This window comes from Drosophila busckii, chromosome 3R, assembly GCF_011750605.1.
Source record: "Drosophila busckii strain San Diego stock center, stock number 13000-0081.31 chromosome 3R, ASM1175060v1, whole genome shotgun sequence".
Classification (NCBI taxonomy): domain Eukaryota; kingdom Metazoa; phylum Arthropoda; class Insecta; order Diptera; family Drosophilidae; genus Drosophila; species Drosophila busckii.
Genome location: NC_046607.1, coordinates 15,226,991 through 15,243,473, shown reverse-complemented (window position 1 = coordinate 15,243,473; position 16,483 = coordinate 15,226,991). Strand labels below are relative to the sequence as shown.

Sequence of the window (16,483 nt, the reverse complement as noted above, 5' to 3'; positions counted from 1 at the left end):
TTGCGTGTAATGTCGTAGCAGCAATTTTAACGCACTTGCTCGCCAGTTAGAGTATCCCAGCTTCGTTGCTTTTCCAAGACGCACACACTTTTTGTCGCGCTCAACGTTACACAGACATTTTATTTACTGTACTCGCGTGTGCTTTTGTTTGTTTTGGCCTGCGCTTAGCGCATGTGATAGTAACTGCTGCATTACTTGATTTATTTGCGCTAGCTAAAAACGTGCTTAATCATATTAGAGTGCATTTATGTGATTTACAACGAACGCGCGCAAGGTAAAGTGCGATTTATATAGCAGCATCGCTCTAGCTCAACTTGCAGCAAATACAAACTGCTTGGTTGGCCGCAAGCCAATTGTCTTTAGCTGCTAATGAGCTTTATGGTTTAGTCAACAAAATGCAGTAATATGTCATAAATGCTCAATGAACATTTGCTCATTATCTTATCAAACACAAAGCCTGATGGTTGGTCTGTCGGACTGACTGTCGCTCAACGTCATGGGTAAGGCTCAGCTTTCTCTTTCTGTCACTCTGCTTGTGGTCTATGTGTGATTTTGTCGCGTATGTCTGTGTGTGTGTGTGACTCGGACAAGGCCTGTCAGCGTGCACTGGCATCTGCATCCGCATAAGCTGCTGTTATACCCATGCAGTAGCGGTCCAGCCAACTTGACCGCACCCAGAACAGACCCAGGCACCCATCAGGCCCAACATATTGCAGACACGTACGCAGCTGACACGCCCACACTTTGCCGAAGGGAACTTCAGTTGGGTCTACGGCTACACTCGACTGCACTAAATGGGAGGCAGCAGCAGCAGCAGCGGAGAGGTTATGTTGAAGTTTCTTGCCTGCGCTGCGCTGTGGTATGTGTGAATTTTTCATTAAAATTCAAGTGACATCAAAAGGGTTGACTGCGGCAAAGGCAACCAGAGCGCACCAGTAACTCTATATGTATATCTATATTTAAGTATGTGTGTGTGTTGGTGTGTGTGCGTGTCAATAGTGACAACTGCGAGGACATATTTTGCACTTGTACATTCATCATACACACACCCACTAGCAGACAACAGACTACACATAATTGCATAAGTAGTTAGCTGTCTACACTTAGTCAGTTGTCAGCTGCAATGCTCTGCACTGTCCGTTGATGGCCAATAATTGGCTGCTCAAATTGTTGCTACTAACAACAATATATATGTATGTGCGACACTCTTTACACTTTAGCAGCGAGTTTAGCTCAACTTTTAATAGGCATAATTTATAGGCAGCGCTTGGGGAGTTTGAGTTGCAAAACTTTTTGCGACGACACGCAAAACTAATTAAATTTAAATATTAAACAGCTTACACGCATTTGTCAAAAACATGTCCCAGCTCCAACGCCCCCTCCCGCCCTCTCTCTGCAGCCTTTTACGCACGCAGCGCACATAAATCAGCGAAAATATAAAAACGCAACGCGCTCTCTTAACTTAAATAAGCAAATATATTGTATGTTGCTGTTGTGTGTGTGTGGATCAAGGCAAATAAATTGTCATCTCACGTGCTGTTGTCGCTGCTGCTGCTGCTGCTATGTGGTTTATTAGATATTCTATTTTTTGCTTTAGCTGTTATAAAGATACATTTAACAAACAACTTTGATCTGCTTTTAGTCAGTTGTGCTAGCTATACAAAAAGTATAGCACACTTTTGCGCGTTCGTTTGCTAGTACAGTCAGCAAAGGCTTTTCTTTTTGTATAGCGTATACAGCAGCTCGTGCTGCTGGCTGGCAACATTTGACAGCTGGTTAGAGTCAAGGCCAACGCTTGGGTAGCAGCAAAAAGCGTTAGCAAAAACAAATATGTATGCCGGACAAGGATGAAATAGACTTTTGGTTTTTCATCTTTTGGCCAAATTGTTTATGCAAATTTTGAATAAATAAACAAGATTGTTAATTTAGTTAAATATTTCATTTTTGTGCCGTTTTCATCAGTAAAACTCTGTCTGAGTGCCACGTACAGACAGCAGCAGCAGCAGCAGCAGCAACAACAACAAGAACGATTGCGACGTGTTGTAGGTATGGCCAAGTGGGAGGCGATGTTGTCATGAATTTTGATGCCGACACTCATTAGGCGATGCCAGCAACAACAACAACAATGTCGAGAGTGCTGCAAAGGATTGTGACTAGCTGCCTCTCGCTTGCACACTCACTGTCTATATCTATTTGGCTTTGCCGGAAACTGAAACTGGATGATGCCTGCTGCTGATGCTGCCGCCGCTGTTGCTGCTGCTGCTGCCGGTCTTGGTCTTTGCTCTTGTTGTTTTTTGCCAAAGGCGCAATAAAATATTTTTGTATTTGTTTGTGTATTACAAGAACTGGGCTCCCCATCCACCACTCACTCTGCCTCGCTCTCGCTCACTCTCAATCTGTTTGTCGAGAGGGCAGAGGGTGCGTGTAGGCTGTTTGCATTTTATGTTTGTATTTCTGCACTTGTACAAACACATGTTAATTGGCCGTAATTGTAAGTTTCGCCAGTAATACAACAGAACTGCAGCATGTAGCTGTAGCCCAAAATTTTTAAGTAAAACAACAAACGACAAAAGTTACAACAACAGCAGCAGCAATAAAGTAAACAAGCAAAATTATCATAAAACTCTTGCCAAAACTTGCGGGCCAGAGTAATCAAAATTTAAATATGCCTTAGCATCGAAGTAAAGGCTACAATTTGAACTGTGCGTCTGTGCGTTGGTCCAGCTCATGGTGTGGGTCACAATATTTATGGCCCACGGTCGCCACATGACGTTGAACTATGCGTGCCTACAGTTCAGTTCCCCTACAGCTCCCTCGTATGCCATTTTAATAAACTTCATATGTCGCATGTCGCCATTTTTATTATTTTCTTCATGTTTTTTTCTTGCGCGTTGTTTTCTTTTTTTTTTTTTGCGCTTTGCAGGTTGCGCTCAGTTTCTCTCTGCCAGTGGCTACAGTCTTGCGGCTTTATTAGTCTGTGATTTATGTAGTCAAAGATAGTGCATGGAGCTATGGAGTCGCACAGAGGGTTGTACCATGTGAATGTCCTGGGCGAGAAATTTATACATGTGCCGCAAGTAGTCGGGCGTGGACAAATGAATGACATGCCACCGCTCGCTCGCTCGTTCGCTCGTTCGCTCGGTTGCTGCTTTCTTTTTTAGGCAGTTAAATTGAACTAATCGCCTGGCGAAGATCTTCCCCACTCAGACACTTGCTATGGAGCATATGCTATGCAGCTTTATGGCCGCCAGGGCAATTTTGAAAAGCAAATTATTGAGTGCTTTGTATTGAGTGCGCACACATACATACGAGAGTGAGTGTGTGAGCGTATGTGAGCGTGTGTGAGCTATGAATTTGTTGATGGCCATGCTGTTGTTTTTGATGTTGGCATTATGATCACGTATTTGATGCAGCGTTTGCGCCGCTTTAATTCGTTCAGCTAAGCAGCGGGTCCAGGGCACGTCCTGGTAATTATTTACAGGAGCATAGCGCGCCAAACAGAAAAATAAAACATGCTGTAACAACATAAACCAGCAAATACATATGTGTTATTTATGGGCATTACGACAGTAACATATTTATATTGTGATATGAATAAATTTTCGCGGCGCAGGCACCACAATACTCCCAAGTGAAATGGAAGTCATCAAATTGGCTAAAATTTTCATTTTGCAGGTTGCAGCTGTTTTCAACCATTACTTGCTAAAATATCTCCCCCGATTTCACTCTTATAAACATAAATGTTGATTTGCTATGCTGGCTTATGCATCTGCCGCGATTGGTAAACATTTATACACAATTAATGTGGATAACCTCAAAGCTCCAATTCATCTACACTGAGCCAGAATATTTGCCTACTCATTGAAACAAACATGCAGTTAAAATTGTGTGCAATCAACTTTGATATACACTTTGATTTATGGAGCTGTAGCAAAGTCCAAAATATGAAAAACGAAGTTCAAAAATTGAAATGGAACTTAATCTACGTATCTCTAGCTCTGATCCTAATGAATCGCATCATATAGAAAAGTAAGCTCAACTTGCTTATCAGGCACACATGTAAATGTTATGGGGTGAAAGGCTTTCTAAATGGTTTATAAAACTTATGCCAGATACGTGCCACAAAAATTCTAGATCGATCCCAAGTCAGAAAGTCATCGGAAAATCGAAATTAGCAAATTTTATATTTGATTTAACTTTGGAGCTTATGTAACATTTTAGTTTTTGTTTCAATTCTTATATCACAATTAAAGTTTGCAATCGATTTTATAGTATAAATATTTTAAATTGCATGGTTTCAAAATTCTATAGAATTGTAACCATTCGAAAATTCCAGGAAATGACAGTTGCCTTTGGCAGTTTGTTTTCACTTACAGCAAATTTCGAAATTTGAAAATAATTGCACTTCTTTTTGTGAGTGCATAAATGAATATCTGGCCTGACATATTCGCACAGACACTCGGGCTGTCGCATTTATTCATTTTTCGATCAAAATAATGCCCATAGAACACACAGGCACACATAGTTAGTGTGTATGTGCTTGAATACTTTAGTATTGGTGCGTTTGAAAAACAACTACTGGATTAACAAGCAGACGAGCGATGGGTGCCGAGTGTGAGAAAGGGCATGAGTAAATATGGTGAGCAGAGAGAAAATATTTTCAATTTCCATTACAAAAAGTGTGCGTGAGGGGGTGGAGTGTGTGGGTGTGAGTGCTAGCCCCGCTGGCTAGCTGGGGCTGCGTGTTGTCTGGTTGTCCGTCTGGCTGGCAGGGCTGGCTGACTGGCTGGCAATGGATTGCACTGTTTGCGAGTATTATGAAAATTAAATTTTTCATTTCACTGCATCGCCACAGACATGCACACACACACACACACACACACACACATAGAGAGAGACACAGACTGGCAGAACAGCTGGGCGGAGATGTGCTGTTGTTTGTGCTCTTCAGGCTGGCAATGAATGCAACAAAAGATTGTTGCATATTATTGTGGCACATACCCCACAGGCCACAAGTATTGGCCACACAATACTGGCCTGGCCGGCAGAGAGACACAAGGCAATGGCCTATTGGGGCCCAATGCTTAACTGCATATCAATGCGAGCAATTGGTAGAAATTTAATAACCATGTGAGTGCGCAATGTGCAGTTCCCACCACAAGTACGCCGATCAGCAGATTATGGTTTCAAATATACGAGAGTGTGTGCATGTGTGCGTGTGTGTGCATTGTAAATTGCAATTGCTTTTAAAATTTCATATGCTTGTAAGCTTGTAATGCGTTTTAGATTTTGCATTAATGCTAGACAAATTGCTGTTGTAGTTCAAACTCGCTTAGAATGTTTATAGTTATAAACTAGAGTCGTTAAACCGACAGGCATAAAATAAGAATTCATTTGCTAATTGCTTGCCAAGACATCTGCATATCTAACTCTCTATGTTTGTTGTTTGCGCATAGGAATTTGTCTTTAAAGCAAATTACGTTTTAATGTTGCAAATGCTTTGGGGCCCGCCCTCTTCTCTTACGTTTTTATGGGCAAGCATAAGCCGCGGCAATTTTATCTGCTGGCATTGTTTATTAATGAAACTGTTTGTGATTTGCATTTTAATTTATGCAAAAATGCAAAAACAAATATATGTATATCGAGAAGAAGAAGAAGAAGTGCTTGTACTACAACTGGAACTTGCCCCTATTCAGTCAGCCAGTCAACTGAACTGAACAGAGCAGAGCATTGAAATTCAAAGTGAGAGCAAACAATTTTTAATGCGCGCCATTTTATGACGCGAACGTCGACAACGTTTTGCCAAACTGAATTGATAATTAACACAGAAAATGCGCGTGTAATTAGCATTCATTGCAGCTCTCACTCGCTCTCGCTCGCTCGCAAAAGTAAGCTGCAAATTAAAAAAAAAATATATATATGCTTAAGCCTTGACAGCTACAAAGCTCTAAGAGCTACGAGCTTACCCCAAAAGCGTTTCAAGCCGCATTGCTTGACTACAAACAAGCCAAAGAGAGCAACAATAACAATTGGTATTTATTTGCGTTTATGTGTACTGATTTGAATGCAGCTTTGGCTTCAGCTTTTGGCCGCTTGTCTTGTCTCATTGTCTAGCTGTAATCTGCTGCTGCTGCTGCTGCTGCCACAACCCACACTCAAATGTCTGACTGTCAGTCAGCTTCAGTCAGTTGGGGAGCAGCTTCAAAGTCACTCACTGGATGCGTCTGAGCGTAAATTTCATACGCCCCAATGCACGCTGTGCATAAGCTAAACAGAGTTTTATAACAAGAAGAACGAAAGACGACTCGGAATTGTTTTTACTGCAGCTGCTTGCAAATGAATGTCGAGCTATTGCGCGTATTTTCTATTGTTATTGTTAATAATTTGCTGCTTTTGTTGCGTTGCGCTCACTCTCTCCCCGCTTAGCGGGACAGCGAGTCAATCAAATGCAATTGGCAGCTGACTGCGCCGCCGAGTCTCTGAGTCTAAAACTTAATTAAGTCACACAATGTGTGCTAAGCAAACAAACACGCATACGAGTCTTTTGTGCGTACATGATCTAATAGACAAACACACACACACACACACGCGCGCATAGACTAACAAACTGAGTGCAGTCTGCGCATAAAGTAGCCGCCTTGTTTGCCAAACTTACACACTCTCTATGTGTCTATGTGTGTGTGTTTGGCGTGGGCTCGACTGCCAAAGCTATTAACAATTCAATTTGCTGCAAATACATGCTCACATTTAACTATCTCTTAACTTGTATATGTGTGTGTAATAGAATTTTATTGCTGGCAATTCAAGTCTTGTTATTAACTTGAAAATATGTTGAGCTCTGCGCAATTATCAAAATGCCATTTGAAAAAGAGTTTCGAGTGTCGCGCTTGTACTAAAAGCTATTTCCAGTTATTGGCCACAACCGCAAGCATTAATCCCTTGCGAGTGCTCACAGCTGCATTTGCAATTATTGTTTTGTGGCCCAGAGACCAGCAGCTGGCCGAGCTGATGTATTGAGGCAAAAAACTCTGTTGCTGTTGCTGTTGGCAGCAGCAGCTGCAATTACTGCTGCAGCTCGCTCTCTAACTTTGCAGCATTAGCAACCTTTTTGGTGCAACTAATTGTCAAGTGTGTGCCGCAAAGTCAGCAGCCCAAACAGTTTCGGACGCTGTGTGCTGACATTTGACTGTTGGGCTGGGCTGGGCTTGGGCAAGAGCCTTGAAAGCGACCGCATGCAATTTTACAGTTTGAATGCCGTTAGGGCCAATGCGTCATTGCCATTTTGTTGACTGATTTCCGAGTGGCAGGCAGCTCTCTCTCTATGTGTGTGTGGCAAGTTACAGTTGTAGTTGTAGCTGACAATAAAAATTGGCCAGGGACATTTGGAGCGAGCCAGAGCTGGGCATTGGCAATAGCCAAAAAGTGGCTATGTACAGTTTAGTGACTAGTGCTGCTCCAAATAACTGTTAACTTTTCCCACACACACACACAGAGACACACACATGCATGCGTTCGTATTATGCACGCGGGAGTTGTAGCGTGTGTTGCCTGCGTGTCTATGGAAAGTTGCGCAAATAACGTTAAAAACTTTTCTGTGCTATGGCTTTTGGTAGCAGCAGCAGCAGCAGTAGCAACTAGGCGGCTCTGGTTATTTATGGCAATTAAACGACTAATGATGTCCCAGCGCTGTTCTATGCTTGCTACATGATGCTGTCATGACAACGCCGGTCCACTCATTCAGCAGTAGCTGCCACAGCTGCCACAGCGGCGTGCAGCAATTCACAACAGAATACAATCGATTGTCACAGCGGCAAATAGCTCAGCCTCAGCTACAGTTCAGCATTTGGCATTTGTGCAACAGCATTATAAATTTCATAGAAAAACATTATTAAAACTTGCTGCTGCTGCTGCTGCTGGTTTAGAGTATATTTAACTTTCGTTCATTATGCCAAATTCTAATTTATGCACACATATTTTTGTTTCATTTGCTTTGTTGTCACCATGGCGACAACATGTCATTTTATTTGTTGCTCTGCGGCTTCAACTTTCAACTAACTAAGCTATACACTTACAGCTCAACTTGTTAGTATTTTATAGTTAACTTTAAGTTGGCAGCTCGTTTCATTTAAAGCGTATTTATTAGTCGTGCGCTGCTGCTGCTGCTGCTTTTGCTATTTCATATGATTATAAAATTTGGTAACAATTTTACGAGTGCCGGCGAAACTTGCTTAAAATTCAATTAATTTGTGTGTTGCAATGAAAAATGTTGTAACTTTGTTGCGTGCCTCAGCACGTTGCAATAACGATAGCAGCGACAATGTCAACGGCAGCGCCAACTACAACGACAACGACAACTCCAACAACAAATGCAGAAGGCATTTCAATGGCCAACAGCAAGTTTGGCACCCACCTCAACTGCTGCTGCTGCTGCTGCTCATGCTTTTGAGCTAATTTTGACAATTTTGTGGCAGCAACAGCAGCCGGCAGCAGCAGTTGCAGTAAAGTTGCGTTCGAAATGTTGGCATGCCTGTTGCCATTGTGCGGCCTGTAATTAAATTCGCACTTTGGTCAGAGAGACAACGAGCGAGCGACTCCGGAGAGCAAAAGTTTAGCAGTTGCACTAACTGCTGCCAAATTAGTGGTAGAGATCAATTAAACAAGTGCAGCACTCAACAGCAGCAGCAGCAGCCACATTTGAGAATTAGAGAGCCAGGCGTCTGCACTTGATTGTGGCCAGCAAGCGATTAAATTAGCTACGGCCATGATGCTGGGCAACTGGTAAATCATTCAAGCAGACCACACACACTCGCACACGCTCATCCATAACAACAATAATGATAACTCTGACAATGCTGAGAATGATTTGCGACTGCACACACACAGACACACACGTGTGTATGTGAAGCCATTGGCATCGTCATGCGCTGCGCATCTCATGACTGCACGCTCGACTGCTCATTTTAAATTGACTTCAAACGTTGCTGCGTGACGAGCTGCATGAACACGAAGTCCTGGACTGAAGCTGGACCTGGACCTGGACTCTGTGTGTATGCTGGCCAGGAGGCACGCTTGCATTTTGATGCCAACTGAACGTGAACAGGCTGCTGCTGCTCGCCAGCTGCACTACCTATTGGCCAACAATATGGTTAACACTTTGTGGCAGCAACGAAAGTGTTTAATTGCGGCACAGCATTTATGATGTTGATAATGTGTGTGAGTTTAAAGTATGCACTAATACATGCAAATGCGAAATTTACAGCTGGCAGTTGGCTCTTTGATTTGCTTCGATTACACTTGGACTGCCAAAACTGCAGCAATTAAATTACTAATGGCTGCATATACAAGCTCGAGCAATTGAGCATGAGCTGAGGTAGTCTTCATGCACTTTTTGAGACGCTGCACATAAAAAAAAGTAACTTGTAGTATGGACGTGAAAGCTGAAAGTAAATAGATGAGCTGAGCCATGTCGTTTGTCTCACACACTTCGATCAATTAAATTACGTATACGTATTTACCCTACTCAGTTCTGTTAATGCTTTGGTTGCTCTAAGCTATGAAGAAATCTTTTTTTGGCAAGTTCTGGGCTTACAATATTTTTATTTTTATGCTTGAACTCAACCTTACAGAGTCTCGTGCTGTCGTTGTGTCGTTTTTTTTTTTGTGGCGCTGCCAAATGAAGAAAGTTAAAGAAAATATGCTATTGAAAAGCTGTGTGTTAGGTTTTCACAGAAATGGCAAACTTTTTTGATGCCTTGCGAAAACTCATTAAAAGGGATTTGACACGTCAAGTGCGAAAAGTTTTTATTTTTATATTATTTCCCTTTTACATTTTTATGGCAACGTGTGTGTGTGAGTGTGGGTGATGGACTCGCAGTGTGTTCGTTTGATGTGTGATTGCCAGTGCCTAAGAGCGCTTAGACACACACACACACGCGCATACACGCGCATACACGCGCATACACTTGCAGTGAGTGTCGCCCACGCTGCTGCTGCTCGTTAGAATTTGTGGATTGAATTTCAATGGCGATTGATGACGGCTGCATGGATACGACTAGACTGTGAGTGTGTGTGTGTGTGTGATTGCCAAAGCAACAAACTAAGCCAAGCTATACCTAAACCCATAGCAGAGTCGAGACCAAGTCGAGTCGAGCCTGATACTTGGCATTTTGGCTCATTTTATGATAATGTTCAAACCTGGCGTTAATGAGCTCTTAAGCTTAAATAGGAAACGTGATTTAGTTACTAAGTAAACTAGCAAAAGCGTACTAACAAGCACACACACACACATACAAAGACATAACATGCTCGCTGGCAAGTGTAAGCCTCGGTCTGGGTCTGAGTCTGGGCCTGGGTCTGGGTCTGGGTTGGTTGCAAGTTTTCTGCTAAAACCTGTGTGCTTAATTTGAAAAGTTCGACAGCGCCAAAGCGCCAAGGCAGTTGAGATGCTCTCGATCTCGCTGCTTTATTCCACTGCCAACAGCAGGCAGTTGTTATAACTGCACAAACACACACACACAAACATATCAATAGTATTGGCATTGGTATTGGTATTGGTATTGGCATTGGTATTGGTATTAAAATGAAAAGGGGGAAGGCAACAACTTTTTGCATACAACTTTTGCCCACTTAATTGCCAAATCAGTCGAACTCGCTGAACTAATGAAAAAACTTTTCGATTTATTTCGCCTCGCTCCCCACCAAGGCTCATGGCTTTCGTTGTTGTTGTTGTAATTGGTGTGGTCAGTTAGCAGCAACACGCACACACACATGTCAGTTGATATAATTTTTGTGCTAGCTGTCAAAAAGCCAAAATTTGAACTAATCAAAATCACCATCAAAGTCACAACGAGTTGGAGAAAACCCTTTTTATGAATAGCCAAAATCAAACACACGCACACACACACACACACACACAGTGACACAGTTGTGGGCTATAGAATTTATGCAAATCTGCTTGAAATTGAAATATGCAGATGCTTGCGTGAATATATTTTGTATTTTATAAAATTTGCCAAGATGATGATAATAAATGTTTGAGGGGTGTCTGTCATGCTCATGCGACGACGGCAACTTAAATTAAGTAATAACTTTTAGGCGTCTTGACCTCATACACACAAACCCTAGACAGAGCGGCAGACAGACAGACGGACTACATATTAGCTCGTTGACAATTTCTTGAATAGCTGTTGCCTGTTTGGGCTCAAAGGTTGACTGCCTATTAAGTATGTATGTATGTGTGTGTGTGTGCTTTGGAGTTTTTGTCAGTTTAGGGTTAATTTTCGCAGCTGATTCGCTTGTGCGTCTAAAGGTTAATGTGATTAATGTTTACTTAATGAAATGAACTTATCAAGTTGATTTTATCAATTCACAAACAGGCTGGCGCCAAAGCAGAGCCAGAGCAGACAAAAGGAGCTAGACGCCTAGCAGGCTGTCAGATGTGGCGCCATCTTAGTGGGCTGTGACGAAGGTGCTTGATATCATCTTTGAAGAAGAGCAAACTTGATTTTGGTTTTGTGTATTTCGCATAATAGTGCGTATATATTAGTTAAACGAGAGAGCTTGACGAGAGGCGACTGCTTCGACTGCTGCTTCGACTGCTGCTCAAGTGTTGGCCAGGCAAATATTTGTCATTTTAAATTGAGCTGTCGTTGACTTTATTGTCAGAGTTGGTTGGCAAGAAGTCAGTCGGGCGTATGTTGCTGCGGTTACAGCAATCAGGCAATGGAATTTAATAAAAAGCAGTTCAATTAAACGCTTTTCACTTGAATTTTCCTTTTGCTGCTGCTTGCTCTGTGTTAATCAATGCGTTTAACGTTTTCAATCAAGCAACTGACAACTGGCAAAAAGGCTAAAAACACACACATACATACACACAGACACACAAACTGAAGCTGTTTGCTCGGCTGTGAGGCAGCTCAAATTCAGTTAAGCATTTCACTTATTTGCATATAAATTGATTAAAAAGAAAATACAAGCCACGCGCACACACATACGCGCACACTCTTGAGCTTTTGCATGTGTCAAGTTATACGCAGCCAAAGGACGAAAGGGTCCTTAGCTTGTTGCTGTTGCTGCTGTAGCTGTAACTGTGACTGTGTCTGTTGCTGTCACTGTGACTGAATTTGTCTGCTTCGTGTCTGCCTCTGCCAGTTGCTGCCACTCATTCAAAGCTGCCCCTGTTCTCGCTTGTTTGCTTGCTTTCTTCTTCTCCATCTGCGCTTTTCTTTGCATTTTCTTTTTTTTTTTTGGCAATTTCTGACACTTCAAATGCGTATGATTGTTTCCTTTTGATCAGCGAATTGTGAATTGATTCACTGATTGAGTTCAGCTGAGTCTCCACTGATGCGACAACAACACTGCGACACTTGCCCCCCACCCAAGGGACTGTCCGGACAGCAGTCTGATCGAATCAGCGTAAGCTTTTAATCAGTGCCTCCATGATCTGTTCGCTTTCAACTTGGCCCAAGCCATTGCTATAGCCATTGCTATTGCTATTGATTGCCTTCCAGCTGACTCATTGAAGGTCATTGTCCACACTCCTCCAGTGTGTTGTGGCTCTGTTGCCTGGGTTACCTGCCTTGTTTGGCCTCAATTTTTGCGCATCGCGGCCCATTGACAGTTTGTGGGCTTTTAGTTGCTTTTCTATTTGTTCGCCGGCATGTTCATCTTCAAGCACATGCCCAATGTGCGCTGGCAGCGGCGCCACAGGGTAAAACACACACACACACAGATTCAAATTAAATAGTTTTTAAGCTATGACAAGCTTTATTTCCATCGATAACGCATCGAAATCGCTGTCGCCTATTAGTTTTATGTGTTTCACGTTAAGTGCAATAACCGGTATGTCCACGTGGGCGTGGCACTTAAGCGAGAGCAGCAATTAGTGCACGGACATTGCGCGTTGCATGCAACGTTTACCTTTGGCTGCTGCTGCTTCTGCTGCTTTGTGTGCACTCCCTTTATGGTTAAAGGACATGTCAGGCTATTCAATTAGGGCGCCCAGTGCACAGTTCAACATTTATGCACGCACCCGTGTCAAGGGATAATGCTAAGTAATTTGCCAAATTACATTGCTGCTTGCACTGTTTGGACAGCCGGACAGACAGACAGACAAACCAATTCAATAAGTGGCATGCAAAGTGTGGCAGCGGTAAACTAACAACACTATTAATTTAAATATTTATTAAAGCTCTGCATAGCATATTAATTAACTAATTAACTGAGTATAAAGTTTGAGCAAAAGCTATCAACTATTAAAAACTAACTAAAACTAACGTAATTATTTGAAGCAATACAAATTCTACAATTAAGTTAATCAAATCAATTAAGTACATTGTAATGATCAAATGCAATATTCAATATGCTTCAAAGCTGTGAGCTCAGATTAAATGTGTAGATAAGCATTTGGTTACATCTCATGCGTACTTTCTATTCCTATTCTACTTCACCCCATCGTTCTTTACGCTCTCTCTGCAGCGCACTATGGGGAATATTCCCATTTTTCGAATATAAATTAATAACGCGAGCGAGAGATACGAGCAGCGCTGCTCTCGCTAACAGAATTATTGTCTGTTGCTCTCTGAGCAGCTTGCGCTCTCAGCTTCAATTCTTGCACTCTTATCAATGTGAGAGGCTGGCAGGTAAACCGCAGCAGACCACAGCGCAGAGAGAACAAGTGAGCGAGAGATACGAACAGCGCTGCTCCCCACTAGCAAACTAGACCAATCATAGCGCAAGCATTAATTATCGCTCTCGCTCTTTGAGCTTCAAGTCTTGCACTCTGATCAATGTAAGAGGAAAGCCAGCAATCGAGGCAGATCAGTCGTGTGTAAACTGTTGCCGGTTAAACATGCAGTGAAGTGAAGCGGTGATCGCGTTGCCTGAACAATAACAATAATAAAATTTCATATATTTTATTACAAACAATCTACTTCAATAGAATTATGATAGCCAGTTACTATCAAATCAATAAATGTTTATTATTAATGATAATACTGAACAATTACCAAATTATGTTTAAATTGAATTCAATTTGTAGTCTGCAAATATTTTTTGTATTATTTTGCAACAATATTTGGCATTGAATCAAACCATTTTTGCATATTAGCAAATAGAATTTCATCTCTCTTGCAAATACTGAGCTAGGCAATTATTCATGCTTATACTGCATAACTTGCAGTCTTTAAATTCAATATGCATGCATGCAGCTTGTTTGATAAAGAGTAGTAGATAGGCAAGTTGTTTATTTGCTAAAAAAGCAGTTTTAAAAGTTAAAGAATAGAAAGCATAAGTTTTGGAGCTTGGAGGCAACAGCAGCGCATACTTTTAGGTGTTTGCGTTATTATCTACGTCAATTTATCAGCGCACGTCGGATTTATTTGTGCCGGGGCGACACATGTTTGTCGTGAGCAAACATTTGTTAGACAGTTCCATAGACAACGAGCGCAGCGCGCACGGAAAATTGCCCGCAAGTTTAATTGAAATAAAATGTATTCCAGTGTTTCGTGTGTCACAAAAGCCAAAACAGTTGGTTGGCTACACACAAAAGAGAGGGAGAGAGTGTGGGGAGAGCGTAAGCGTAGTAAAAAACCCAATTGGTCTGTCTGTTGCAGAGTGGGGCGAAGGGGGAGAGTGAGTGACTGTCTGTCTGTCTGTCTGTCTAGCAGCCCACATTCTGCTTTGCTCCACATGACTATAAATGTTCGTAAGTAAGTAACTAGTTTGAGCGTGGCCCCCCGCCATCCACCGCTCACCGCTGTCCATCAGCTGCTGCGGCTGTCTCTGTTCGCATTTCGTTTCCATTCATTCCATGCATTGCTCACTCGCTCACACTTGTGCGTTGCTTGTCTTGTTTATTCGTCGCTAACGTTTTGCATTTTTTTTCAACTCGCATTCAGTTTACTTTGCAAAGCCGCTAGAGTAACAAGTATCTGTGAGCTAACCATTCACTTGAGAGTGGGCAAAAAGAAAAGCAAATTTTATATAAATATAAATAGTGAAAAGCCAAAGCAGCCGAAACTAAATCAAAAACAAGCAGCAGTTGCAATGGATGTAAGTTGCTTGCCGCTTGCGGTTTGCTATTTGTGTGGCTACGACCTTCACCTTGTTGCTTCAATTAAACAAATTGCAAATTGCACAAAGTGCTTTTATCCAAATGAAAATAATTTGCTGCTTAAAGCACAAGATCGAGAGCAGCTGAGCTGCTTTCACAAGCGAATGATTCACGCGCTGAGTTGCGAGCTGCGTCTTCCCTTGAGCTGTTTATTGTTATTGTTTTTATAACGAACGCACACACACACACACACAATCACATTCATTATGCGGGCCGCTTTGTTAGTCAGCAAGGTGTACTTTTAAAATAGCATTACTTAGAAAAACATTGATTTACTTATGGGGTTACGAGTTTATATAAAGCGTAATTACATGTGCCTATGTCAGCAGTTCGTAGTAAAAAACCCACCCGCGTACAAATCTCTGTGTGTTGCTCTGCACTCTGTAATTTAAGCATTGTAAATAATTAAAATATTGATTTGCAGCCCTCGAACGGTGACATGTATACCCTGGAAGCCAATCTGATGAACCAATCGCTGCGCGAACTGTCAGATGGCGCGGCCAAGGACCCCATAACCAGGCTACGCCTGCTCTGCCTCAGTCGCGGCGCAACAGGCATTTTGGGGCTCGGCAGGTAAGCAAAAAGAGAGTAAGAGAAACTCGTAACTAGAGCAATTATTTTGCAATTTGGTAGAGCCTTTCGCGCTATGGACGACGATGGCAGCAAGGCGCTGAATGAGGAGGAATTTATAAGTGGTATACGCGATACGGGCTTGGATGTGACGGACGATGAAATTAAACAAATGTTTAATATGTAAGCATCAATTAATTAATTAACATGCCACAGTATTAAGTTGTACACTCAACAGTTTCGATGAGGATGGCAGTGGCTCCATTAACATGACTGAGTTTTTAGTTAAACTGCGCGTAAGTTTAACTTAAGCTTAAGCGATCAGCATTAATTTTGTGCTTTCCAGCCCGCTATGAATCAAGCACGCATCTCTATAATCGATCAGGCCTTTAATAAAATGGATAGAGATAATGATGGTGTCATTACCATTGCTGATCTGAAGAATGTTTACTCAGTGAAGGAGCATCCCAAGTACCAAAGCGGTGAGATGAGCGAAGATGAAATCTTGACTGACTTTCTGCACAACTTTGAAGGCGGTCGTGGCAATTTGGATGGCAAGGTGCGTCAATTTGACTTTTGTTAAATGTCAAGCTTATATTTGTATTCTACAGATTACGCGCGAGGAGTTTATTAACTATTATGCCACCATTAGCGCCTCGATCGACAACGATATGTACTTCGATCTGATGATGCGTCAAGCTTATCGCATGTAAATTCGCAGCCGCCGCTATATTTTACTCAATTGTCAATCTCAAGCGCTTAATATTTATTATGGCTCATACAATATACATCTAGTTTAAA

General features: G+C 42.0%; 1 protein-coding gene across 4 annotated transcripts in view; it reads left to right on the top strand.

Annotated features, from left to right (window-relative positions):
* Positions 1-16,483, top strand: part of LOC108602301 (calcyphosin-like protein) — a 48,206-nt gene extending 31,723 nt beyond the window's left edge. Inside the window, exons 1-6 of one of the 4 annotated variants that reach the window (XM_033294040.1) lie at positions 12,639-12,709; positions 15,537-15,685; positions 15,746-15,865; positions 15,921-15,978; positions 16,029-16,241; positions 16,294-16,483. In XM_033294040.1, coding sequence (XP_033149931.1) covers positions 12,659-12,709; positions 15,537-15,685; positions 15,746-15,865; positions 15,921-15,978; positions 16,029-16,241; positions 16,294-16,395 — 693 coding nt within the window. In that variant the 5' untranslated portion in view covers positions 12,639-12,658 and the 3' untranslated portion in view covers positions 16,396-16,483. Of the gene's footprint in view, positions 1-12,638; positions 12,710-14,918; positions 15,052-15,416; positions 15,477-15,536; positions 15,686-15,745; positions 15,866-15,920; positions 15,979-16,028; positions 16,242-16,293 lie in introns of those variants that run through there. The other 3 variants (XM_017990383.1, XM_017990381.1, XM_033294041.1) reach the window with 3 other exon arrangements.